This window comes from Pararge aegeria, chromosome 13 (assembly GCF_905163445.1).
Source record: "Pararge aegeria chromosome 13, ilParAegt1.1, whole genome shotgun sequence".
NCBI lineage: Eukaryota > Metazoa > Arthropoda > Insecta > Lepidoptera > Nymphalidae > Pararge > Pararge aegeria.
This window is the reverse complement of record NC_053192.1, coordinates 7909692-7936697: the sequence shown is the minus strand read 5'-3', so window position 1 is coordinate 7936697 and position 27006 is coordinate 7909692. Positions and strand designations below refer to the sequence as shown.

The window sequence follows — 27006 nt, the reverse complement described above, 5'->3', positions numbered from 1 at the left end:
AAAATTTATTTTCTATCTAAGAAATAAATAAATTAATTACCTAACTAAATAACCAAGTAGCAGTTTCAGTTGTCACATCTAGTTGTGGATGAATCCATGTTACCTATGTAGTGACATAGCCGCGGTTCGCGTCAGCAGTTGACCGTCGATATGATTTTGATGCGATGGTGCTCCAAAACCACCAACTTACAATTTACCCTCTTTTTGTAAATTAGCCTGTAAGTTCAATTTTATTGGAAATTCCTTTATGGAATTATAAATATCTTAAACCAGATTGTTACAGCTGCCAATCAACATTTCGTCATCTCTAGAACCTTCTCCCATTGATAGAGAAACATGTTCTCTGCAGTAGGAACTTAAATAATTAAGAATGACACGGAGGTCTATCAGTGTTTTCAAGTGCGGCGTCTCCATTCTTGGGGCCTCTTTAAGCTGGACGGGCAGAAACCATCAAGATTCATCCTATGCCCAGTAGAGAATGATCATTGATGGAAGTTATGAAGATGAATAAGTATGTGCCTTTATATTCCCACAGCATCACACGTCGTTACAAATACATCAGCAAATGTACTTGTCACGGACCATAACTTAGATTTGTCCTCTAAAGTAAAGATATGGCATTCAAAAACAAAAAGCATAACGATGTGACAGAGCACATTAGCGCAGCTAAAGAGAGGTCTAACGGCATATACTTGGTTGATACAAAGGGTTTATCCAATGCACGTTTTCATTGATATTTTATTTTAATGCCACAGTAACCAAGTTAAAACCATTAGGTAATCAATCATTTTATTGCAGGTTATTTCTTATAGGAATTGCATTCTCCTCTTAATTTACTTTTACAGTACTACATAACACGGCTGTATTAAGATTATCTTTTGTTGATACATATTTTGTTGTTGTTGCATTAATAATTATTCTTTAAGCTAGATATTGCTTGAGTGACCTAATCGCTTGATATCACCTGTTTTCACGAAACAAAAGTTTGCAAATTCAAATGAGAATGGTTCAGGCCGTAGTCCACCACGCTGGCTCAATGCGCATTCGTGGGCTCCACAAGCCTTTGAGAACATTGTGGGGAACTCGCAGGCATGCAAATTTCTGACGATGCTTTTCTTCAACGTCGAAGCAAGTGATTTTCTAATTGGTTAAAGCACATAACTTAGGAGGAGGTTAGAGGTGCGTTCTGGGTTTCGAATTTGTGATGGGATGTCCTAACCACTAGGCTGTCACCGCTTGGTAAATTTAAAATAGATACATTTATTTTAAGTTGTTCTAGCATAAGCACTTTTTAAACTGTTTATACTCTTTATTTGTACACCACTCAGAAAAACGAGAACAATCATTTTTCTATCTTGTTTTAGATGAAGGAGAAACCTTATCATTATGAAATTGATCAGTTTTAATCTCGATGAATTTGATTGGTTTTGATACAGCGTTTTATGCAAAGGTAAATTTTAACTTTACCTTCGTTAATGAAAGCATGTATTCGTAATAAAAGCATATATTTACTCAGCCCCACAATGGTTTTCTGTACTTTTTAAGTCGATTAGTTAGTTATCTCGATATATTAGGTATTTGTAGCCATATTTTTGTAATTTAAATCCACAAAAATGTAGTTAAAGGCTAAAGCTTTTCTCTTTTTATCCATAAATTAATTAGGAGAAAAGGGGTTGATAGAAATGAAAGACACCACGTTTAGACACTATTTAATTTAGAACAGAGTGCCATGGCAAGCGCTCTTGTAAGGCGTCTTTTCAAACGAGCTGCTGAATGGTCGATCCGGGCTGTTTTCGAATATATTTCGCACTCTGACACTACTGTAGAGTTGCATGACTCCTGTAACATAAGACTGTTGTTTAGAAAAGGCAATCGTGCTGGGAGCTCGTAAAATTATTGTAATTCCTCTTTGAACGCTTTGTATTTAAATAACGCAGCATCTTCTCACGACTTCACGATTTTCGAATTTAAATATTCTACACGAACTATTGCATGTTATAGAAAACATTTATTAGACAAAGAAAATGCTTTCCATTTTTAGAATACCCTTGTATCCAAACGTGCGTTGCGAATACGTTAGTAGTCATTTTTTTCCATTCCACTTCAAGTTAGCCCTTGACTGCAAACTTCCCTGGTGGTAGGTGATGATACTAAGATGGTAAATGGCTAACCTGCGGGTGTGGCATCTATATTAAACCCAACCCTAACCCAACTCCTAATAGGTTTCGGATACGCGACATCATACAGGAATTTTAAAACCACGGCCACAGCCTCCTACCAGATAAGATTAGAGAAAATAGTCATTTTCAAAATTGCCCCAGGCGGGAATCGAACCCGGTACCTCCTACTTATAACCACAGGACTCACCACTGCGCCAGTGAGGCCGTCAAAAATATTAAAGGTATCGTCATTATTAAAACTTGTTTTGCTAAATACTATGTGAGCCAATGTATTGTGGCGACTAAAAATGAAAACTGCTACTATTTATTTAACCTAATAAAACCATAGTGTATATAATTATTATATGCTGTATATATTTTAAGGTCTAACCTATCCTAACTTTAGATATAAGAAGTAGTACATTATCGTTTCAGTAAAGTCCTTCGATATTAAATTTGAGTCTGCACATTCGTTTGTTTTTGTTGTTTAGGTGCTTGCTATTTTGTTTTCATTTATTGTGTCTCTAATATTCTTTAAAAGAAATAAATACTTGTAACCAGTACAAGTCACGTACACTTATTATAACATTGTGAAAGTTGCAATTACTCAACAAATTGATTAATGATGTTAATATTTGTTTATTTTACCTTGTAATGGTTGAGTTGCACTTCATTAAAGGGCGCCGACCATCCAGCGATACCTGCCGCTCCGAGACTAGCCAAAGGATAATGATTAAATGCTGTCAGCACTCTTTTTGTGAGCATAAAGCTCTTGCTGTAATGTCCTATAGGGCTAATAACTGCTGAGCTAACAGTATGACTGGCTATTTTAGGTATTGGCATTTCTTTGCCGCAATCTGACTTGTGTTTGTTTTGTATCGTATTTTTTGAAATTTCACTATCTACTCCATATTTATAACCAGCTTTATCATGGATTAAATCAATTTCTTCTAATACTAAGTTTGGATCATCGTTTATTCGCACGTCATCTCTTTTCATATAAATTTTACTTGTGTTTGTGTGTTTTCTAGATTTATATCTGTGGACTTCTTGCAGAAAGTCGAAGAAGAAAACGTTTTGAACTAAAATTGCGGAATATCGATTTGAATTCCAACCCTGGTTGGTCAATCGCTTCAGCAGTTCTCCCCAAGTATATGCTATTTTTGGCACTAGAATTTCGTCCACATCTAGGGGTACAATAAATTTAGATTCTCTTAGATTTCTGTACAAACAATCATTGTAAGTCAAAATATGATCCCTCCTTCTCTGCCATAGAGATCTTTCGGAACTATATTTAATAGGAACATGAAATAAACGGACTATGCCTTGCGAGCGATAATGAAGAAGAACTTCTTCGCTTTCCTCACTTAAGCTATCTATATACATATCAATCATATCTACTCCGAGCAGCTTATTTGTTTCAATCCACTCAACCAAATTTTTTGATATATCTTTCTTGAATGTCATATCTTTTACACATATTGTGAAGTTTCTTTCATATTTTTGTTTAGTCTTCGGTGGGGTCAGTATTATACCGTTGGAGGGATCTTCACATGGTTGGGTGACAATGGATATTACCGATGTATCACTAATAGCCTCTGTCAAGGGGCATGAAAGAAGAAGGGGAGTTACTACTTCAGATTGTGTGTTGTCCCATTCATGCCACCATATTTCTTGTGGCTTTGCTGCAACAACTTCTACCAAATATTTATTCGGATCGATTGATCTTGTTTGGCAGAATAATGAGTCTTCAGATGATATGTTGCGACCTGCAAACAAAAGAAAAAGCGTTTATTATTCGAATATCCATCAATGTTCTGTTACCTTGTTTGTATAATCATCATCATCATATCAACCCATTACCGGCCCACTCCTGGGCACGGGTCTCCTACCACTATGAAAAGGGGTTAAGGCACACCTCCACCTCTGTTGTCCTCCACACTGGCCCAATAAGGATTGGTAGACTTCACATTATGGAAAACGCTCAGTCATGCAGATTTTCTAAGGCTGACGAAAGTGATATTTTTATTGCTCAAAACGCACATAACTTAGAAAAGTCAGAGGTGCGTGCTGGGATTCGAACTTGGCCCCCCCGAAAGTGAAGTCGAAGTTTTACCCATTGGGCTATCCCCGGTTCTGTTTGTATAATACTACATACTAAATTACAGAATATTATTTTTCATTCTTATTCTTATAATTAAATAAACTACCACCTTTTGTGCAGTGAAAGGCACGTACAAGACAAATGGAGTTCCGCGTAGGTTTATAATAGTTATTTATCCGAGCTATTTTCTTGCGATCGCAACGCCCAGGACCGTCATTACAACGGTTCTTCGATTGCCGTCTACCCACCTGGACGACACTTCCTACTATAATATATTAAACAGTTAGTGCGAAGTGGTCATACTCACACTTTCAAAGAAATATCTTTGGTAACATCCTATTATCTCACCCAAAATAACCAAAGTAAATCATACACATACAAATCTTATTCCAAAAGCTCTAAGTAAATAGGTAAAAGTAGAAGTAATACCGCAGGAGTAGTTCGCTGAGGATAGAAGTATAAATAAACACTAAAATAATAACCGTTAATAAAACTATAATTTACAATAAATATACATTATTTGCATATTTTTCAATAATACATAATATAATAAGCAGTGCCAAAAAAAAAATGGTTTGTACACAATTGGATAATGGTTGGTATAGAACTCATCGTGGTTCGGTTTTTTTTAAATCTGAAAAATGATTAACTAAACTATTAAATTTCCGGTGGGAGGCTTCTTGGTCGTAGCTTACCACCGCGCCGTGCCGATGAAATATATGCTGGCAGGGTATTTACTGTTCCAGTACAATATCACGAAAAGAAAGAAACCGATAAGGTTTATAGGTTTTAATCTTGACTCCCATGCTCCTGTTAGCCTGCTTCTATCTACTACCAGACGAGATTGTCGTCAAGCGCTAACTTGTAGTGTACGAAAACCCTCTAAACTAAAGCAGGAGGCTGAGGATGATCTTAAAAATCATAAAAAAGTGGTCTATGAAAGACTAGAGTTGTATGAATAAACTAATATTGTCAGCGTAAGTTTTTTTTTTACTGGTTTTAATTGGCTGACCAAGCAGATGGCTCGGTGTCCATCAATCTGAGACCTAAGTGTATAGCATCATGTGTCTGTGACTACACCGGAAACAGCACCCTTCAGACCGGAACACAGACAGCATTGCAACAATGCTGCTGTAGAAATAAGCATGGCAAGTATATTTAAAAACAAAAAAATAGGTCACACAAAAGAGTTTTCACGCTTGGACATCCCATCCTATAATAAGAAAAAAGCAGGACCGCGGTTTTAATGTGTCAGTACTATATGGGCAGAGGCGTTTATCGGGCCCGGGGAAGAATCCACTCGATGTAGGCCCGACGCCTTCGAGTGACAAATGAGTGTAAACTTATCTCACTCGTGCGTTCATACTGTGATGCTGCACGATCACCCGATGGAGTTTCTTTCTAGCCACCGGATAAGTTATTATAAACAGATTATTTTACAATATAAACCTCTTTTGTGTTTCTTTTTCTTTTAAATTGCGGTTTTACATTGGTTTTATTTACCGGTTATAATTTATTTACGCGTTTTATTAGTTTCACCTATATGTTTGAAGACGACTTCTTTGGACTTGTTTTTGACCCTCTTCAAATGGTCTGATTTCGATAACTTTGCAGATATATCGATGACCTACGACAATACACTAATTTGATAAGATTATTCCATTTTTCAATTTACAAAATAAGATCTTTGATAATTTATATAATTTTCATCTATAGTCGATAAGTAAGTAATGGTAATTTTTATTTCCAACTTTATCTTTATCCGAATTCTCTAGTATTAACAAATTATTATATTTATATTTTATTTATTAGTTCCACTAATTGTGTTCTTATAGTTATTAACCGTTACGACTGATTACAGACTGACTCACAACGTACTCTATGGGTGTAAATTCATATCCGAAAGTGGTGAAGCGGGGGATGAATGTGTGTTTCAAATATAGGAAAAGTTACGAATAAAAAATAGATCACGTATTTCTAAATCTTAAAAATAAAACGTGACTATTAAATTTGAGTAACCGTATTCGGTATTTTTTTAACTTATTAGTTCTAAGGCAAAGTGTAAATTTTACTTGGTCGAAGTCGCAGGCATCAACTTGCGCTTTACCTAAACTTTTTTATTTGATTAGTGTTATTACTAAAATGTAAAATTTTGTACTTTGTTCTTGTGAATTAAAAGTGCCTTTTAGCCTTATTTGGCTACCTCTAGACAATGTTGACATAACTTATCTACTCATAGCTTTGAAATAGCGGAATGTTAAAATTCTATGCTGGAAAGGCTATCCCTTCTACAGACAATAGCACGTAATATAAGATACGATATACATACAATACCCAAAATACAAAAATCCTTGGCATTACGTTGCTGCCGGTAAGGATAACATACCAAAACCGCCTGCCATAGCCGGAGCCGAACTAATTTCGAAAATTTGAAACATACTACTCAACTAACTTAAATAAAAAGTTCCAGCCTATGCTCTGTTAGCAGTGAATAGCAATAGGAAAAATACAAGGAAAACAGTAATAGTACTTAGTGCTAGGGAGCAAAGGCGGCCTTATCACTAAAAGTGATCTTTTAAAGGCAAACTGAGCGTACGAAGCCGATAAAAAAGTGGAAAGTGGGTGGTGCATAAAGGATGTTACAAAAAAAAAAGAAACTTACATGAACATACATACCTACTACATTTACATATTAACTACAAAAATACCGATATAAATTTATATACCTTTACTATAATAGATATTTATGATATATATTTATGTTATTATAAACTTACATAATACTCAATTACATACATGTCTAAGTAATAATTTTTTGTTGACGTTTAAACAGGTGAATGGTTTCGGAATGACGTATTTCCCCTGGGAAAAAGGAATAGGGGGAAGTAGGGGGAAGTATTTCCGCCATGCTTATTTGTGTCGCCAAGCAGTATTGCGGTGTCTGAAGGGAGTGTTTTCCGGTGTAATTACAGGCACGTGAAGATTTTGAACACCTACGTCTAAGGTAGATTTTTTGTTGGTCGTCTTCCTCGCATGCCCTAGCGATTGGATACTACACATCATCACTTTCAAGTGACTGTCAAGTGAGTGGTTACTATCAAGGTCATATGACTATTTTGACACCGATCAGCGCAGTTTGCAGCGAACCTGCTTTCTGAGTTCAAGGCCGTGGGTTCGATTCCCAGAACTGGAACAGTTTAAACCAGATGACTCAGTGAACTTCGTACCACCAAAAGATCGCTTCTAATTGTCAGTTACAATTTTCATAAAAGATTTTTTTTCTTCTGAGATAGATTGACAGCATGCGCTTTTTAGGTTCCGTATCTAAAGGATAAAACGGGACCCTATTAGTGAGACTTCTCTGTCTGTCCGTCTGGCTTACAGTCTGTCAGCAGGCTGTATCTTATGAACCGTGACAGTTCGAAAGTAAAAATTTTCACAGATGATGTAGTATTATTTCTGTTGCCGCTTCAAAGAAGAAATTAAACATTCAAGAGGCTACCTACCATACAAACACATGATCTTTGTGCGGTTTTAAGGATAACAATACGCAACACTTCGTGCGCGAGTCCAACTCGCACTTGGCAGGTTTTGTTTGGTGTTAAAAACACTTTACGCATAATATTTCTTGCATTTCAAGAAATCGTCTTCGCCACTACATTATGGACGAGAGGGATGTCTTGCTCGAAAAGGAATTCACACGACGCGGTGACAAATGAGTATGAACTTATCTGACTCGTACTTTTAATATATATTATGCTTTAACGAGTTATTTTCAGCTACTGTACTACTAATCTATAAGTTGTAGACAGAACACTTTTTTAACAGACTAGAATCTGAGAAAAATTATTTTTGTTATCTGTATATTTATCACGTTTTCACTTGTTAGTGATTTATTAATATGTCACTTTTTATGTTTATTCAAATCAATTTTGCGGACTCGTGCTCACTCTCTTGTTATCGCAGCGAATCTTAGCCAAATAATATCGAACCTAAGCAAATCGTATCATCTCTGGTTATCCGCCGGCCTAAGGTTCACTTGATCGTCGCTGTGGAAACTCTTGTTATTTAATATGCCCGCTCAATCCTAGAAAAACATACTTTCCTAAACAGAAGGCTATACGACAAGCAGTATCATTGAATAATTTGCACTGTGATTCTACTTCAAGTTACCTACTAAAAATCCCATTTTTAAAATCCGTCTTCCACATTTCCGTAAGTTTGATCACCTAGGTAGTTTGCATTCGTTTAATCATAATAAAATAAAAAAAATAAAAAATACACCGACACGTTCTTGACTAAAACATTTAAAAACAACACACGCACCTACTTGCAAAAACACTACAATTCCTCACCACGTACGGTGGAAATAAAACAACAATGTCAGATCTAAATAAATGGTCCAGGCAAGCACTTAAAACAAGTATTCTGTGAAGTGTTAATAAATGACCTGTGTATATGCGCCAGACAATTGTTTAATTGCTTACGACGTCTCTCATCTTATTCTTACACTTTCTAGGTCCAGTAACTTTTTTACACGTTCCTAGGTAAATTTGTAACCATCAAAATTCTATAAAATTCAAAATTCATTCATTTCAAGTAGGCCTAATTAGTAAGCACTATTGAAACGTCAAGTCAGTCTGTTTGTAGTGACTCTACCACCGGTTCTGAAGGCAGATTCCACTGAGAAGAGCCGGCAAGGAATGAGTTTCAAATGCAGATTGCTCTTTTCCAACATCATTTGAAAGTTTAACATTCTTTAGAATTTTTCTGTTTTGTGAGAGATGAGAGCGGAGTGGCCTGCTTCCAAGCAGCCTTGTTGTTAATCATCGTTGTCGTCATCAGAATAGCATAGAACAGAAAACTTTATTGCGACACAACACAATAGGAAAAATACAAGGAAAACAATAATAGTACTTAGTGCTAGGGTGCAAAGGCGGCCTTATCACTAAAAGTGATCTTTTAAAATACGAAGCCGATAAAAAAGTGGAATGTGGCCATCAGCTTATTTTGCTTTACCTAAATGCTAGAGAACCGAAGAGAATGCGAAGAAGTGCGAAGTGACGTGCGAAGAAAAAACTGCTCCTAAGAAATCGACTAACAAAATGCAAAAAATATTTTCGAAATCCAACTGGTTACTTTGTTGAAAATTAAATGTTCAATACTGTCTCTTTGAACTCTACCACTGAACCAAGAGGTAGTAGTTTTATTAAATAGGCAAACGAGTAGGCTTTTACGTATCTAGCTGTTCTATTTTTTATGTCAAACATTACAATTATTTTACCTTATGTTCTTGATATTTATTAAGACTTCAACAATTACCTGCTAATTACCTATTGCTCGGAACATATAATTAAAGAATAAAACTCTTTTTCCCTTTTCTGGTTGGCAGATAAAAAATGTACACCAACGTTAATAATGTCATGTGAATAATTTATGACGGTAGGTTTATTTTAATTAACCGACAGTGCATCAAGATGCGCATGCGCCCGAGGGCGTATTAATAAAACTTGTCAATTGCGCCACCTAGGTATGCCGAAGAATAGTGATGGGCGAGTTATTCCTAGTCGATGAGTGCGAAACATTAAGAAATACTATAGAAGCTACTTTTAACTGCTGCGTTGATCGTGTGTTCCTATGTTCCATTTCCAGGTCAAGCCATTAGGAGGTTTAAAGTTGATTAGATTTCTTTGTTACGGTAATCTCAGTACTATCCTGGAGTCAGGAAGTTGGCGGAGTCTAATCCGTACCTTGGAAAGAACTTAAAGCTTTGTGCCGGTTATTTTCATGAACATATGATTATAATAAATAAAATAAAATCTAGGCCGTACTGGAGCAGCATAGAGGGTTTATGCTCTCTAGCCCTTTTTTCTACGACAATGAGGCCTTTACAGTGAGACATTAATAGAAGGTAATGGAACTATTTACTAGCGATCATTATCGCGGTTCTAGCGAAGTTGTAACGAAGGAGATTGTTTGGAAGTAAGTAAATCCGTATCGACTAAGTATTGTAATATACTTGTTTAGTAAATAATATTGATATTTCAAATTGGTTTAGTCCGGTACAAATGATTCATATTTTCGACTCTAATTGTAGTCAGTTTGAATTCGCCCATCACTCGTGATGAGGTAATAAGAAACTAAGAGTGCCATTCATCATTTTTTTCTCAGGTTTTAAAACATTACACAGGTGTTTTCGAGTATAGTTGTTCTACACCTTGCTATTCATGTTAGATTATAGATGGGACTCAACTGAAAAGGATATTTAACTCAGTTAAGCACGATAAGGAGTATAATGTACCGATGCATTTCTTGCAACCTTGTTTTTTAACTCCTTGTTTTACACAGTATTTGCTATTATTATAAACTTGCCCGATACTTTGTCCGTATTAGTTACGATTTTTATAACGCGGGAAACTTCCAGAAGTTTCCACAGACGCGACGCAAAGGAAGCTTAAATTTTTTGGCAAAGTAAATTGTGCCATGCAGGCATGACAAAAAGCCAATATCCTAAAGCGCTAAACATAATTTAGGCACGACCTTACAAGGTTTTCCTGTTTAGTTCTTTAAACAAAGCTTTTTTAATTTGCGCGGCACTGGTTCGCACTTAAAGCTTTTTTAATTTGCGCGGCATTCGGCAATGGTTCGCACTTTTTATCGCTTTTCTGCAATAGAATGTATCTAGGTATCCTACGTCCCGCATGACTATCTAAGATGCAAGCTATTTCTGTTCTAGATACAGGTCTATGCATTGATTAAGTAGAACATATGTAACAAAACAAAAATCAACTTTCGAAGTTTACCTACAATGTGTCCATCAACCTGATCAATACTACTCAGGTTGATGGACACATTGTACGCTAAGATCTTTTAAACTAAGAACGCAACGGATTTTAATGCAGTTTGCAGCAAAAGAGTCCTTTAACACCTGTTACGCCTCATGTGCCTGTAACCGGCTCTTCAGACACAGCAATGCTGAATGGCGGTAGAAATAAGCATGGCGTAAGGTAAGTACTTCCCCGGACGAGAAAAACCCTACACATGTATACAAAAACCCTACATCACAGTTCTATTTTATTAATAACAATCGGTCTGCTACGGCTTCGCACGGGTGCAATGTTTATTAGTATAAGGAGTTTAAATGTCGAACCCATGCCCCCGCTTTTTGAATCACTGATATCCTCTAAGATATTCATTCTGTAAAGGACAATTCTGAGAGATGAAATGCACAACGTATTAAATGTACTTAATTGGATAAGGAACAATAATTTTTTTTTTTTAAATAGCTTAAAAAACCCATTTCTTTTGTAGAATGTTGTTATTGTGGGTTAATGCATTAAAGTCCGTTGCGTTCTTAGAAGGGCGGGAGCGACTTTGTTTAATACTATGTAAAGAAATTCCTGTTTCAAATATGAATTTCTAGATTGGATCTACACAAATTAACATTGTAAGTTAAATGAAAGCACATAAAAATTAGTATCAATCCAAAATCAGTAAATAGTATTAATGATAAGTAAGATTGAATTAAAATTATATCAGCAATTTAACTATTTTCTTTTTTTTTGTACTGTCTTGTTTATGGTAATTGTTTTGTTTAAGGTAAGTTTTTATTTCATGAGAGCTATATATGTAAATATTAGGTTAGTCCTATTTTGCTACAAATTGCTTGACCTTTATAACTATGTTGATTATAATTATAGCTACTCAGTAACATGGAGAAAATTATACACTTAGATAAACTGTTTAATCATACCGAACGTGGAACTTAACGTCATCTATAGGTACCTATAGTTTCCCAACGCATTGACTGTTTTATTCCACTACAAGTTAGCCCTTGACTGGTGGTGAGTGATGATACAGACTGAAATTTAGCGGGTTAACGTCAAATTCATCCCCTAATTGTAGGGAAAAACCGGTTAGCGGCGTGACTTTGTCAGTAACTAGCCTCTGTCGAACCAGTGGTCAGGGAGGCTTCGGCTCCAAATTTTGGCTTAAAATTTTCCAAATACCTGGTATCGATTCCGGGATCTCCCTTTTATAAGACTGCAGCGCTTGCAACAAAAAAATTTTTTGTAAAAAGACCTACGAAAATAAAGCGAAAGATTTAAATACGCACTTCAATGTTGAACGTCAATTAATTGGTTTGTTTTATTTATTCTTAAACAAAACGCCTACACTACACGATAATGATCGACTTTATGTAAGTAATAAATGTACAAAAACTTGATTATCTTGTTAAAATACACATTGCTTGAACGGTAGAAAATACGTTCAGTTTTACCATTTTCTCATTAATTTTGTAAAGCAAGACCCGGTCTCTACTTTAACTTTATTTTATTTATTCATTTAAACATTTGAATTGCGTAGTATAGGATGAATTAAGAATATTCATAAAAAAATTAGAGGCAAAAGGTGACCACTAAAAAAGTGATCTCATCGAGTTACCTAATTGATCGGAATATACATGCATGGACGGGAAATCGCAATTACAAAAAAACGATACATAAATTTACACACTAAAGTAAAGTAAAGTAAAGTAAAGTACATAATATACTGCCCTGTCTCCCATACTAGAAAAAAAAAATTGTACGCTCCGCGGATATACACGACTTTTATCAATCATTGAAACTAATTTCACTGTATTCGTACAATATCGTTCTCAGTCGTAATCTGGTATAGTCAATGGCAGAGCTCGCTTCCCGAGTCTACGGTTGTACACGAATGTCCATTGGTTCCAGCCCATAATAGTTGCAAAGTTGCTAACGACGTGAATATAGCAGAACTACGCTGTTAATTCGAAAACGACTAGAATTTGGTCTTCTATTATTACCGCTCCAGGCAATACGACCAAACAGATCTTGGTCTGCATCGCCTCGGTACGACCGGTAAGTATCTGCTTGTTGTCTAGACCAGTGCCTTACATTTGAAGAGTAGAACCTGTCGTTTTATATCGCTGGAACGGCCAATCAAAAGCGTAATATAGCAAAAATACGCGTTCTAAACCCAGGGTGTCGTCACCGGACTCCACGGCAAGATTCGTGGCATTACATATATAATAAATATATTAATTTACTTACTTATTGCATGAATATAGTCGTTCGGTAGTTGGCAATATCATAATTTTGAATTTATTCGAATTTTTTTTCGAACGCATGAAAAATGAACTCTGAAGTTATTTAAATACTAGGCCCTGAAACAGGAACTTTTTGCCCTCGCGGTCATCATAATCATCAACCGCCTGTTATAGTCCACTGCTGGACTAAAGGCCGCTCCGAACTGAGGGATTTGCCCATAATCACCACGCCACGCTGGGCAGGCGGGTGGGTGATCGTAGTAGATGGTAGTAGTAGCACAGAGGACCCTGCTGCCCGCTCGTTATATTCCCTTAGTCGCCTCGTACGACACCGGCGGGAAGAAGAGGGGTCGTGAGAAAAATATTCTGATCTGCCGTCACCATACGGCATATGCAGTATGGGGTGTTTGAAAAAAACTTCAACCACCTAACCTTCGGGGTGTTTCTCAGTGATTCTCACTGTCGCTCTCTCCGTTCTGAAAATAATCTTATGCTAAAAATTCCTTCCCATAGTACTTCTTTCTATTCTAAATCCTTTTCAGTTGAAGCTGCTCGGCTATGGAACTCTCTCCCCTGTCAAATTAGGCGCGCGCAGTCACTACCGATTTTCAAAAACCTCTTTAAAAAAACATTTTATGCCACCCTAATTAGTTTTCTTTTTTTTTTTTGCTTCTGACTCACTATTCTTTGTGTTGCAGGCTTGTACTTTGTATGATATAATAATTGATATATATATTTATTTTTAATTTGGTAACTGTAATTTTGCTCTTGTGTACAACCTAATTAGCCCTTAAGCTTGTGTTTTTTTTCCCTTTCCTTAGTTGGGTGGCCTGGCAGAGATCGGTTTTTAGCGATAAGGCCGCCTATTGTACCTGTGTTTTATCGTGTTGTTTTTGTTTATAATTTAATTTCTGATAGATGTACAATAAAGTGTATTTTCATTTCATTTCATTTCATAAAAATGCTATGTTTATTTAGGACTATGTCTAAATTAGTAAAGCAAATCTCGCTGGTTCGTCAACTTTGGTATTTAAAATTGGGGGTGAACACACTTTAATAAATATGAAACAAAACGAAGATGATGCTCAAAGGACTCGAAGAGCACACCATTACAATGGTATGTCATGCATGTTCAGAGATGGCAATGTATGGAATGCTCCTACTGACCGCGAAAATTAGCAAGAATGCGTATATAGCGTTGAGGAGTTCTCTCGTCATAGTATGCGGCGTACAGCGACACAGATGTCCCCCTCACATGTTGCCACGATACGTTCTGGGTGTTGGGTGACCAGGTACGATTCTGGAAAGAAAAATACTATTATAGGAAAAATCTACTACACCTCAAACAATTTTTTATATATTTACCTTGAACGTTTATAATATAAAAGTGTATAAGTCTATAATTGTAATTATAGACTTCTACACTTTTATATTTTAAACGTATCGTAAGCAGATCTACAAAATGACAAATTCAAGTAAGAAACAATTAAAATCGATATTAAATACAAATCTACGTGTTACCTTTAACACGTTCCATTTATTAGTCATATACAATTATTGTTAGTAGGTACTCAGCTTAGATTTAGAACTTAAAAACTAGTTTATAACTTAAATAGTTATATTTAAATAGAAGTTTAGTAAAGTATGCAGGTTTGGTTGATAGACTTAATAAAAAATAGTAGATCGTGCTACAAAGGCATAATATGTGTTTTTACATACCTACCTATTCTGTTTTTCACTTTGATATTGAGGTAATTTCTTTGAGGGCTATGGTTCGAGTCTCGGGGATAAAATGGGTTTATGACCAAGTTAAGTGGGGCTTATAACAAACTGCTTTTTATTTTAATTGCGAAGAAATAAAATACTGTACTTACATGGAATTAAATATTTCTAATAGTAAAAATTCAGAGATCATATAAATCTTTTTTTAAATCCTACTGCTATACGAGAAATATATAAATTTTAGGGTAGGCATTGCTTTTGCGCATGTATAAAGTGCACGCCACTGAGTGTGCTAATGGTGATATTTCTCAAAATGAGTTAAGCTAAAAGCTAAAGTTACGCGGGTCAATCCTCAAATGCATTATCATCATCATATCAACCCATTATCGGCCCACCTCAGGGCAAGGGTCACCTTTGCAATTAGGGGTTTATGCCGTTGTCCACCACGCTGGCCAAGTTGGGATTGGTGGAACCGCTTTGAAAAACATTATGGAGAACTCTCAGGCATGCAGGTTTCCTTACGATGTTTTCCTTCATTGATAAAAAAGGGATATTAGCGCACATAACTTAGAACTCGGCCTCCCGAAAATGAAGCCAACTTTATTTCTGAGCATTCACTATTTCTTATGATAACATTTATTTAATGATGAATGGTCAGAAAAAAAGAAATATGTAAGCCGACCCATTATTTAAAAAAAATCCGTTTTTATTGTGAGTGGCGCAAATTATGGTCATCGTTTACCTAATTGGGAAATTTGCAAACCGCTACTACTAAGGAATGTACGAATAAATGTTTTACTTTGTGGAGTTTGAAAAAAGAAATATGTTACCTAACGACTGCTTCCCACGTATTAAGTTTTATGTTTTCTTTTCATTCATTTCATTGCAAATATAACGGCAAAACCGCTTTCATAATTCAGTAGCTTTTAAAATTAGGTAGGATCACTTGTACTTAATAAAATGTTGTTAGTTAACTTTTATTGCGAAAAAAATCAGTACAGTCAGCCATTCAAAGATATGTAAATGACTCCACATTAGTCATTCCGAGTTGAGCCAGCCCATTTTTAGGGTGACTAGCAGATGTTAGCCTTTAGGAAAAACCGGTTAATTTTGGTTAATCGAAATAGGAAAAATTAGAACAGTAATAATTATTAATTAAATTTGAGATAGTTTTAAAAAAAATTACCAGCTAAGTTCATTGTGTGCCAGACCGCATTTGGAACCCTCGTTTATTTTTGGTTTAAGTGGACATACGCTACAACGCTTTATAAGTGCGTCTGAGGCATACATGAATAAATAATTTTTGAATTTGAATTAATAGAGTTAGTTTGGCCATCCAAAGGGGCAATGCTGACAGCATCTTAGGAACTGCACCACGCTGCGGTGGTTTCGAAGACGTTTTAGATTGTATTTAGTTTTAAATAGTTTATTTTAGGTTATATTTATAAAACAATTATTTTAAAAAATTATGTAAGATAAAAAATTAATAGAAAACAACTTTACCGGTAAATGAAACCGGTTTCAAGCCCTATTCTGATCGGCAGGTACCGAGTAGCAATGCCGCGGGTTATGGCTAGCAAGTCTTTAGTGCGTGTGCCGGTAGCAGTTACCATTTATTATCTTAATTCGATCGCTCCTTCAGAACGTGGTTAGCAGTAATTAATTTAAGGATGTGTCACTTTCAATGCATTCCGGCATCGACTTTATAGCCGGTTCATTTGCATAAATCGAGCATTCGTTTTCTGCTTCGGAGGAAAGTCACTGATTTATACCAGCTTTTTAAACAGAATCTGCTTATATTTCTTAAGTTGCTAATGCAAATTCAATCTTAATCCAATTAATCAAGATTGACTATTGCGTGTTACAGTGCTTGGAACTTAGGACTCTTCGATTTCCAAAATGGCGCATGAGCGGAGTCGTGCTTGATTAGCTATTGTGCTTTCGAACGTGTCAAGTATTGTTTTATACTCTTTCTCTATTGAATGGGTTTACTTATTAGATCATCAAATGTTATTTATTAGAGAAATGCGCCCTTACATTTACGGAGAACAAAGAATATGGGTGCAATTTGAAATTATCCTCTTTTTGTAACCTTATAACATTGCCGCTTTATAAGCAAACAGAGAATAGGCCGGTCGGTTAATATCTTTGACTTTACTAACTACATTAATTTTGTAAATTATATTTTGACACTTCGTATGTACATTTTTATTATGAAATTGCGATTCGTTCTTGAGTGAATAACCGTAAGACAGATAATGTCAAATTCTGAATTCATCTCTTTTTAAAACGCTGTTTAAGTTTTTTAAAAAATTTTGTTTGTAGTATAATCGGGAAAGATATTTTAAACGTAATGAGTGGGAAAATATCCGAAAAAATTGCGACCGAAAGTTCAGTGTTTGGGCCTAAGCATAATGTATGTATTACTCATTGTTCCTCGGTTTGGACTCAGACTTACGGATCATAAACTTGGTCGCTTACTATGGGCTTCAGAGTTATGCTAGAAGTATCTCTACGTGATCAAATAAATTGGGAGATCAGAAATCAGGAGATCCGTAGAAGAACTAGAGAGTGCGACATAGCTCAGCGAGTCGCGAACCTGGAGTTGCAAAGGGCGGGGCACATAGCTCGAAGAACAGATGGCCGTTGTGGTCCTAAAGTGTAATGGCGATAAGGTGTACCAACGAGGTAGATAGACGACAAGCGAGTCGTTGGGAGCCGCTAGAAAAGAGCGGGCCAGGATTTTGTAACTTCTTACAAAGGACCTATGTAGACATAGGTAGGAGTAGGTAGATGTCAATCGGGGGATATTAAACCCATACTCCTAATCGGTTTGTTCACGGCATCATATCGGAACGTTTAATCGCTCGTAGTGTGGTAACTAGCCACGGCCGAAGCTTCCCATTAAACCAGACCGGAAAAATTAAGAAATTATAAATCGACCCGGAACCTACCACTTAAAACCACAGCGCTGAGCGCACACCACTGCGCCACTGGAGGTCATCCAAAAATTTTGTACTCTTATTGTATCTCTAAAATTAAAGAGAAAGCCTTTTCCCAGCTGTGGGACATTGAAGGCGTAATATCATAATAATAAACATGCGACGATCGAGTAGAAACTGCACTTTACGAAATGGCAAAAAGATACAGCTTACCTCACGGGAACTACCGTGTGTGCACGGTTACTACAGAGTACAGGCTCATTCCAGAGCGGTCGTCAAAAAGTCTGTATATATCGCCTTTTTACGCGCACGCCAGCGTATTTTATTTCTGAGCATTTGTTCCGATCTTTCTTTTATTGCATTCACTCAATTTTATGGTTACCAATTCCGTGAGATCTTTATCCACCGTTTATTTATTGTAAAATTTATTGAATATTTTATATTTTACACAAAAGATTTATCTCGTTTAAAATGTGGATGTCTCACTTAAAATCCATAAACTGTGCCTTGCGAGCGGTGGTAATTCTATAAGGTGGTGTCAAAATGGTCTATATACACATAAATCGGGATTAAAATAGCTTATGCCACTCTCCAGTTTTCTATTTGCAAAAAATTAACTCGTTGTTACAACACGCACAAATATTAAGTACCCACTTAGTACTAATATCATAAATACCTGGTATTTTTTTCCCTAGAGAGCTGGAGATCTTTTGATCTATTGAATTTATTTCAGGTTTTTTGGTGTCGCAAAAATATTTAATTATAAAAACAAGAGTTTCTAACCCGGTATTTGCATGTAGGTTACTTAAAATACTAAGATGATTTTGAAAATTTTTTTGAAGACCAAAAAAGGATCAATTAGCGTGGTGAATCTTAGTTCTCGAAGTTTGTGAAGAAAACGTTAATAATCACTAGTATAGACTTTTTTCTATAGTCACTATTGGTCAATCCCATGGATACAAAAGTGTGTTTGTTTGTTTGAATTACTCAACCGTTGCAGAGATTAGAACAGGGATAAATGTGATGCTGAAGATACTATTCTTTATATTCCTGAAAAGAACCATTCTCGGGAGATTTACAAGAAGAACCTTTCTTACGTGCGTGTGCAAGAATCAGCTCCTAACTGAAACTGACGCAACTTTATACCCAAATCCCCGATTAGACTTATGAGATTGGTTTTAATCCGGATGACCTAGATAATATATGTACTTTTTTTACTGAAAAAATTGTACCCACAAACCGAGATTATTGTGGACGAAGTTGTAGGCAACCAATAGTATGAAATAAATTACCTTCAAACAGTAACAAGATATCCGACCGTGACTTTGAAAGGGGACTCGCTTTTTCTTTGACTTGGTCCGAGTTTTGTCAAATACAGCAAGCAACGTGACTTGAGGCCTAGTCACGTTTGAAGGTTTTACATTTTAATGACAAATACTTTGCATATTCCGGACAGTTATTTTAACTACTAACCTCTTTATTAAACGTAAACAGTGTACCTCCGGAAGTAGTTAAGTATATTGAAAGGTACTGTTCCAGGTACTAATTAAGGTATAGTTTTTAATAAGTCTAAGTGAAATATTATTTTTAATTAGGCGATTTAATATAAAGTGCGACAACTACGAACACAACTGTACTACCCCTTTCGCACCTGCCTCTTTTATTACTGCCTCATCTAGGCCTTGATTCATCATCATCATTATAATTTTCTTTATTTTTTTTTTATTTAACTTCAAGTTAGCCCTTGACTGCAATCTCACCTGGTGATGCTGATGATGCAGATGATAGCGGGCTAACCTGTTAGGGGTTATGGTAGTCATACCCCGATCGGTTTATACGCGACATCGCACCGGAACACTAAATCGCTTAGCGGCACGTCTTTGTCGGTATGGTGGTAACTAGCCACGGCCAAAGCCTCCCACCAGACCAGACCAGAAAAAATTCAGAAATTATATCCCGGCAGGGGGAATTTGAACCGAACCCGGGACCTCCTACTTAAATTCGCAGCGCTCACCGTTGCGCCAGGAAGGTCGTCATATCAATCCATTACTCGGATCGGGCTAAGACCGTAGTCCACCTGTAAGGCATGAACCCCTTAAAATAAATGCGTGAAATAAAAAGATTAAGACCTCCTATTTGCGGCATTATTTTGGTCATCATACGAACAAAATGGCAGAAATGGCAAATGGCATATAAGTAGGTATAATATAAAATTTTACTCGTCTGTAATACTATATAATCAATTCCTAGCCTCATTTCAACTCCATTATCTTACGGTGCCTACAGTGTAAAAAATTGATTGATCCCACCTCTAAATAATTACTTAAAAAGGTTACTATAGAGCTAAAAGAACTTTGTTATAAATTATATAGCTAGGTTAGTGGTATTTCCTTCCAGGACTTTCGATAACAGAAATATATACTATTGTTACTATATTGAAAAGTATGGGATTGTATGAAATGTCTACTTCGTGACCAGCACATTGAAGGAATCAATATTTTATTGTTATTGGTACTTCATTGTTTATAAATTTCTTATACGACGTTTATTTCGTTTGTAAAGAATATATTCTCTTCTAAGAGAGGCGTTCGTTTATAAAATACATTTGGTAGATGAATCTGTTTTGGAACGTGAAAATCATAACATAAAACTTAAAGAAAAACGGAATATTAAAAGCGTAAGATCCCCACGACACCACACGTTTTGAAGGCTAGATCACATTTTAGAAATTCGAGCTCACTCTCCGGAATATATCTCTAATATCGAAAGGCAGGCAATCTGGTGACGATTCTTAAGTCGTCAATTTTTTTTAATGTTCTAGATTACTGATGTGTCTTCTAGCAAGGCGATTCACCGAATCCAAAGGATAAAACTGGTACTAAGGACACGACTTATTAGCGGAATATAAATTAATAAATAGATACGACTCTCCAATTTACAAGCTATATATTAAACTCCAAGTAGGGCTGCCTGGAGGCAGAAATTGTAATTTGTAACTTTTTGTATATTTAATATTAATATCTAATGTAAGTTTTTTTTTTGATTAGGTTAGTTTTTAATTATTCTGTTAAATGGGTCATAGTTACCTAATAAAAAAATATTATTAGTATTATAATTAATACCACGTATAATAAATAAAAAATCTTTAAATATCTAGTTTCAAACATTTAAGATGAGTATTACCTCATACGTTGCTCGAGCTTAAAATATTCAAAACTGTATTTAGAACATATCGATGGAATAAATTTTACTATGCGGCTTTTTGTATCTACTAAGGATAAGGTCAGGCACGATTCTCAGCTTAGTGGCCGAGATTTGACCATATCGGGAAGGAATAATAGATTTATTGTGCTGAATAACTTCTGGATGCGAACTTTCCCGATATTCTCTCGTTAGGCAGCAGATAAGTCTCAGCAGAAATGAATGTAAGGTTTTTATTTTATTAAAAACAAACGTTAGAGTTTAAAAAAAAAACAAATTTCATTTTGAATTTTAAAATTTTATCATAATACTTAAGGCATTATTAGATCCTTGAGGCCCCTCTCGTTCATGCGTCATATATTGATAATTGTTTACTATTTAATATTATTATTTAATATTTAATAATTTACTCTTATAATCCTAAAACTCTTTATCTCTCGTTTTTTCTATAGTAATATTTTTCAGAAGTTTCACGGCCATGTGTCACGGAAACAGTTCCGCACTCTTCGTACACAACCGTAACAGAACAAACTAACATAGCGTAACATAACGAATTTTGGCCTAACCCGCGAATCGAACCGAATGACCCATCGGTAAATTTTCGATGAATATGATACATTTCTGCATTACTAATAGTTATAAGTAGGTAAAGTAAAATCTATGCGGCAACCGGGCTTCTAAAACCAGTGCCCACTCGTGCCTAACCTTAAGCCTAGAATACATTATTCAGTTGATTCATTTGTATTCTGCATCTATCAATAGGGATTCCATCTATGAAATGAAAATGTTAGGACTGTCCTCACTAATACATATTTAATATTGTAAAGTTTATTTCCCAACGGGAGGCCCATAATCATGTTATTGTATTCGTGATCGTAGTTGATGGTACGAGTAGCACAGAGTACGCTGTTGTCCATACACCATTATATTCTCTCTCTGAAAATCAGTACATAAGCCGATACATACCGTGCGCTGGGCTTGTGAAAAATGTACACAAATTATTCTATTATCATCAAATTACCAAACCTTTGGAAAAATAACCTTATTTTATTGACGTGTCAAAACCATGATATTAGATGTATTGATACAAACATACCGTCGCAATTGCTTTTTGCTTTAAGAAGGCGCGCAAGATGTCAGCAACCCGTATATATTAATTTCTTAATTTTTCTTTATCTCATTCTGCACATATATTATTCTGTTCCTATTACATCTTTAATAGTACTTTTATGCTCAATTAGCACCACGATGTTTTATTTCAGGACATGTTTATGAAAAAGCCAATTGATGGCAACCATGCCCAGTCTCAGCCAGGAAGAAAACGCGAATAATAAATAGGTATACAAGTAAATTATGTGCTTATTTCTTAGATTGTACTCTTATCAACATAATATCTTCTCAGAGTTTTGTTATTTGCATAGACTTTATGCAAAACATAGTATTCTAGCCATGTTAAGTGTTGTTAATTGCGACGTCGTAAATAAGTGCTAACTACATATTGTTTGTGTTAAAAGAAATTGCGAGGCTTAACAATGTGGGGTGCAATGACCGGGCACTGTGAAATGTTATTATATACATAAATACACATAATATGCTTACACATAAATACTAGACATAGGCACAGCTCTAATACGGATTGTTATCACATATTAATGATAATATACGAGATAATATGACTTAACTTGTTATCCAGTATGACAGAAAAACAGACGTACAAATAAATACATGACAACTTTTTTGGCCCAGGAAGTTGCTATGTACTTTATAGTGGGGAAAAAAGTGGGTTATTTTATTTTTTAATAGTATTTGAACAACAGGCTGTCATTGTAACCCAGCGAATAATTTTTTCGATCGCTGTTGTAACCTTAATTTCGTACGAAATGCGTTTGATGGTAGTCTCTCTTGGTAAACTCCCTTCCGATATGGAATAAGAACTGCATCTCAAGTTCAGATTGACGGTTATTACTGTTTGTTTGTAGTAAGAACGTCGACAAACTAGGTACGTTGATTATGCGTTGTTTGACACCAAAATAACGCGATTAAAATAAAAATATACTTTACAAACTATGACTTAGAGTCAGTTGGAAGTATAAGTAGAAAGAATAACACAAGCTAATCTGATTCATAACATAAAATATGACTAAAAATAAAACGTTAATTTTGAGGTTATCACAAAACAAAAATAAACGAGCAATTATAAAAACTAGTCAGACCTTCAAAAACAAGTCAGTCATTCAGTATTCTGTGCATACATATATATTTATATATACCGATTTATATGTAAATAAATATAAATATGTATATGTTTCATTTCATGTCATTACAGTTTGGTGTGTTTATATTTTAGGTTACTCTAGTATGAAAGATGAAATGTGCACTATTTTAAATTAAATACGCATGGATAAAATTTCGCCAAGGAAGCTAGTAATTGTATTGTGAATAATCCGCCAGGAAGTTGCCTCATTTGCATTTTATTGGCTAGTTTGAGCTTGATATTCTACGAGTGATAGGTACTTGTTATTTTTATTATGTGAATGCAGGCATTGTTTATAGAAAAAAAGTTTATGGTCAATTTTGTCGGATAGCACTTACTGAGGACGATGTTATTAAATCGCGTTATGAGCTAATAAAATGTGCAGAATTAATCGTGGGATTACTACCAATATGCGATGTTTTTATGTATGAAGAAAAATACTGGCTATTTTTAGTTACCTTTTTTATACTTTTGTTATTACCTTTAAGGTGGTTGAGTAAATGTAATGAAAATATCATATCGAACGTACTGAAGAGGACGTTAGCCGATGTCGCCATGAGAAAAATGTGTAGGTTTCATACTGGGTCTGTTATACCACGGTATATGTTCGCTATGATTCCTATACACTAGGTAGGTAGGTGAGGTAGAAACTAAAGAGTTTATGGACAATTTTGCTGCATAACACTCATACGGAATGACTTTATTAAATTACGTGGGGTTTTATGTTTGAAAACCTCACTGCATTATGTTGCATGTTTTGTTGGGATTTCATGAAGAGCTATTATACAAGATTAAATTTAACAGTGCCATATGATTTATATCAGTATAAGAAGTTTTCCTCGGGTTCATCCGCGCTTAGTACGTACAACCTTTCACATGAAAAAGGGCAATATATCAGTAGTTTCTGACATTAGCACATTAAAAATGCAAAGAAATAAAAATACTTTAACAGATTACCAATCCTCCTTATTCCAAAGGAATAATCTAAGCATTAACCAATCACGATTTCATAAATTTTATTTGCTATACCTAATAAATAAATAATAAATTTTAAAGACTGCCAACCATATAAAGAGCTGGTTGGAGCTCTAAATATCTCTGTTAAAGAAGCCCTATGGGATATTAATAGACTGAAAATATTTTTTTCAAATTAGAAATATAAATAACAATTACTACTTACTCCTTTAAAATGTTTCCATAATATTATATCGTAAGCTTAATCGTGATTTCATATTAGGTACTGAAAGAGTTCATATTATTTACAAATCATGTTATTTTTAGATTTTGAATATCGAATTATCTATTTGTTATTTTAGATATGTTAGAAAACTTGCTTTGCCAATTTCTCTACAAACTGTAAATGCTTACAATAAAAGGTATTTTCGGGAAAGCTGGGAGCGTGCTGCAGGATACCGGGGAAGGCCTGTCAAGCTCAGCCTGCTTGGCTTCCGAGTAGCCGACAATGGTCCTCATAGTTGACAGGTTCTCCTGTACACGCCGCTCACTCCATCGCAACCCCGAATGCCACTCGTTGACACTGGCTATCCAACTAACACAAAATACTGTCACGCCAGCGAGTAAAAATTTTGACACTCGAACAATTTTACGCGTGCCACGTGACATCGCGTTTTAATTATAATCCATTTTAATAAATATCTCTGTTTTTTCAATTTTATTTTGACTTATATTCAGTCTGAATTTTCTTGGGAATCGCCTGCGACGTCTGAAGTCGCGGATGAGCGTTGTGCGCATGCGTCCGAGGCGCAATACCATGGCGGACTGCGCTTGAACAGCTGATAGCGTATCAACAAACTCAGCCTAATCGTTCTAAACGCTTCAACGTGGAAATCTAGTTTTCTATACCAGTTTTGCGGTGAGGTAACTTCTTGCAAGGACGTAGCTAGAAAGGGATTTTAGGGAAAATTATACCAATAAAATATATATATATTTATAAGAGTATATACAAAAAGTTTAATTTTCTCAAAATTATTTCACATAACTTTATAGAATTCATAAAATAATTTCGATAATACTTTTGATAATTTACATATTCGATTCTTTCGGTCAATATTGTATTTAAATTCAGTTTTAGATAGGTTTGCACTTTTAGCGAAAATAAAAAATGATAAGAAATGCATTGTCCACCCACACGGTTCCACCCGCATCGGTACAGGTCGTAGTGTTGCTTTAATTTTAAACGAGCCATCTAACCCATTGGCAGATTTTGAACTCGCTCTTGAAGTTTTATATTTTTACGCGTTTTAACATGATAAGCATACAAAAAAAGTCTACCGCTTTATTATATCAGGAATAGACTGATGCCAGTGATAATTTTTCAATAGGAGCTTAAAAACTTAAATTACAACAACCGAAAATTGTAATTCCTTATCACGAATAACCCCAAATTATCGAAAGATGTGCCTAGTAGCGGCGGTAAGCAATACTTATTTATGCCTGTAAATAGATGGGAGACTATATGTGTAGCGGATAATAGCGAAGAATTCAACGGAGAAGGGGTTAAATATAACTGTCATACTCCCGCCTCCATCTTATACTGCATTATGACCATCTTATACTACCACTAGGTGAGATTGCAGTCAAGGACAAAAATTTTCCTTTTTTTTTTTTTTCGATGTACAAATAAAGTGTATGTATAAATATACAAATAATTTGTAGTGTAACAGAAAAAAAACGATCGCAGTCAGCTAAATTAGCTTTTGCCTTTTGCTCATTGTTGTTTTGTAGCTAAGCCGTGAAAGTATTTCCTTTAAATTGTATTATAATAATAATGAGGAGATCTGTAGAAGAACTAGAGTTACCGACATAGCTCAGCGAGTCGCGAAGCTGAAGTGGCAATGGGCGGGGCACATAGCTCGGACAACCGATGGACGTTGGGGTCTTAAGGTGCTGGAATGGCGAGGCCGGTAAACGCAGCGTAGGTCGGCCCCCAACGAGATCGACAGATGACATCAGGCGAGTAGCTGGGAGCCGCTGGAGGCAAGCGGCCCAGGACCGTGTATTGTGGAACTCCCTACAAAAGACCTACGTCCAGCAGTGGACGTCAATTGGTTGAGATGATGATGATGATGATGATGATGATAATAATGGACGTATCAAACAGATGGTAAATAGAAATCGTTGCTTATAAACAGAGCTCCACTTCGCAGGGCATGAGAGGAACAAGTTGCATATGCATTCAAGCAATATAAAAAATTGATTGATTGATTGATTGAACACGACCTACAAAGTGCAACCCTGTGTCTATCAAACTGAGGCGGAGAAAGCCTCATGTGCCTTTAATTACATCGTCAACCACGCCCTTCAAACCGGAACACAGTAATTCTTGGCGGCAGAAATAAGCATGGCGATATTACTTGCCCGGACACTCTGTCGCAAAAAGCTTTAATACAAAAAAAAAATTAAGAAGTTATAATAGTACTAGCTGACTTGCCCGAGACTTTGTCTACGTTTGATTTTGTTTTTTGATGTGGCATTCAATTTAGTTGTTGTTATAAAAAAAATTTAAAGTATTCATATCGCCTTAAGCTTAT

General features: G+C 35.6%; 1 protein-coding gene across 1 annotated transcript; it reads right to left on the bottom strand.

Moving 5' to 3' along the window:
* Positions 1 to 1698: 1698 nt before the first annotated feature.
* Positions 1699 to 25214, bottom strand: LOC120628758. Its single transcript, XM_039897367.1, has 4 exons — positions 24824 to 25214; positions 14504 to 14636; positions 2808 to 3928; positions 1699 to 1839 (listed from the first exon to the last, which is right to left on the bottom strand). The coding sequence occupies exons 1-4, from the start codon at positions 25076 to 25078 to the stop codon at positions 1699 to 1701; spliced, it is 1650 nt and encodes a 549-aa protein (XP_039753301.1). The 5' UTR covers positions 25079 to 25214.
* Between the last annotated feature and the right edge of the window lie 1792 nt (positions 25215 to 27006).

Coding starts and splice junctions, on each gene's coding strand:
- LOC120628758 (XM_039897367.1), bottom strand. CDS start 25,078: ATGTCACGTGGCACGCGTAAAATTGTTCGAGTGTCAAAATTTTTACTC. Junction 3,929..14,503: donor CATTCTTGCTAATTTTCGCG/GTCAGTAGGAGC, acceptor TTTTGTTTGCAG/GTCGCAACATATCATCTGAA. Junction 1,840..2,807: donor TGCAACTCAACCATTACAAG/GTAAAATAAACA, acceptor CTTATGTTACAG/GAGTCATGCAACTCTACAGT.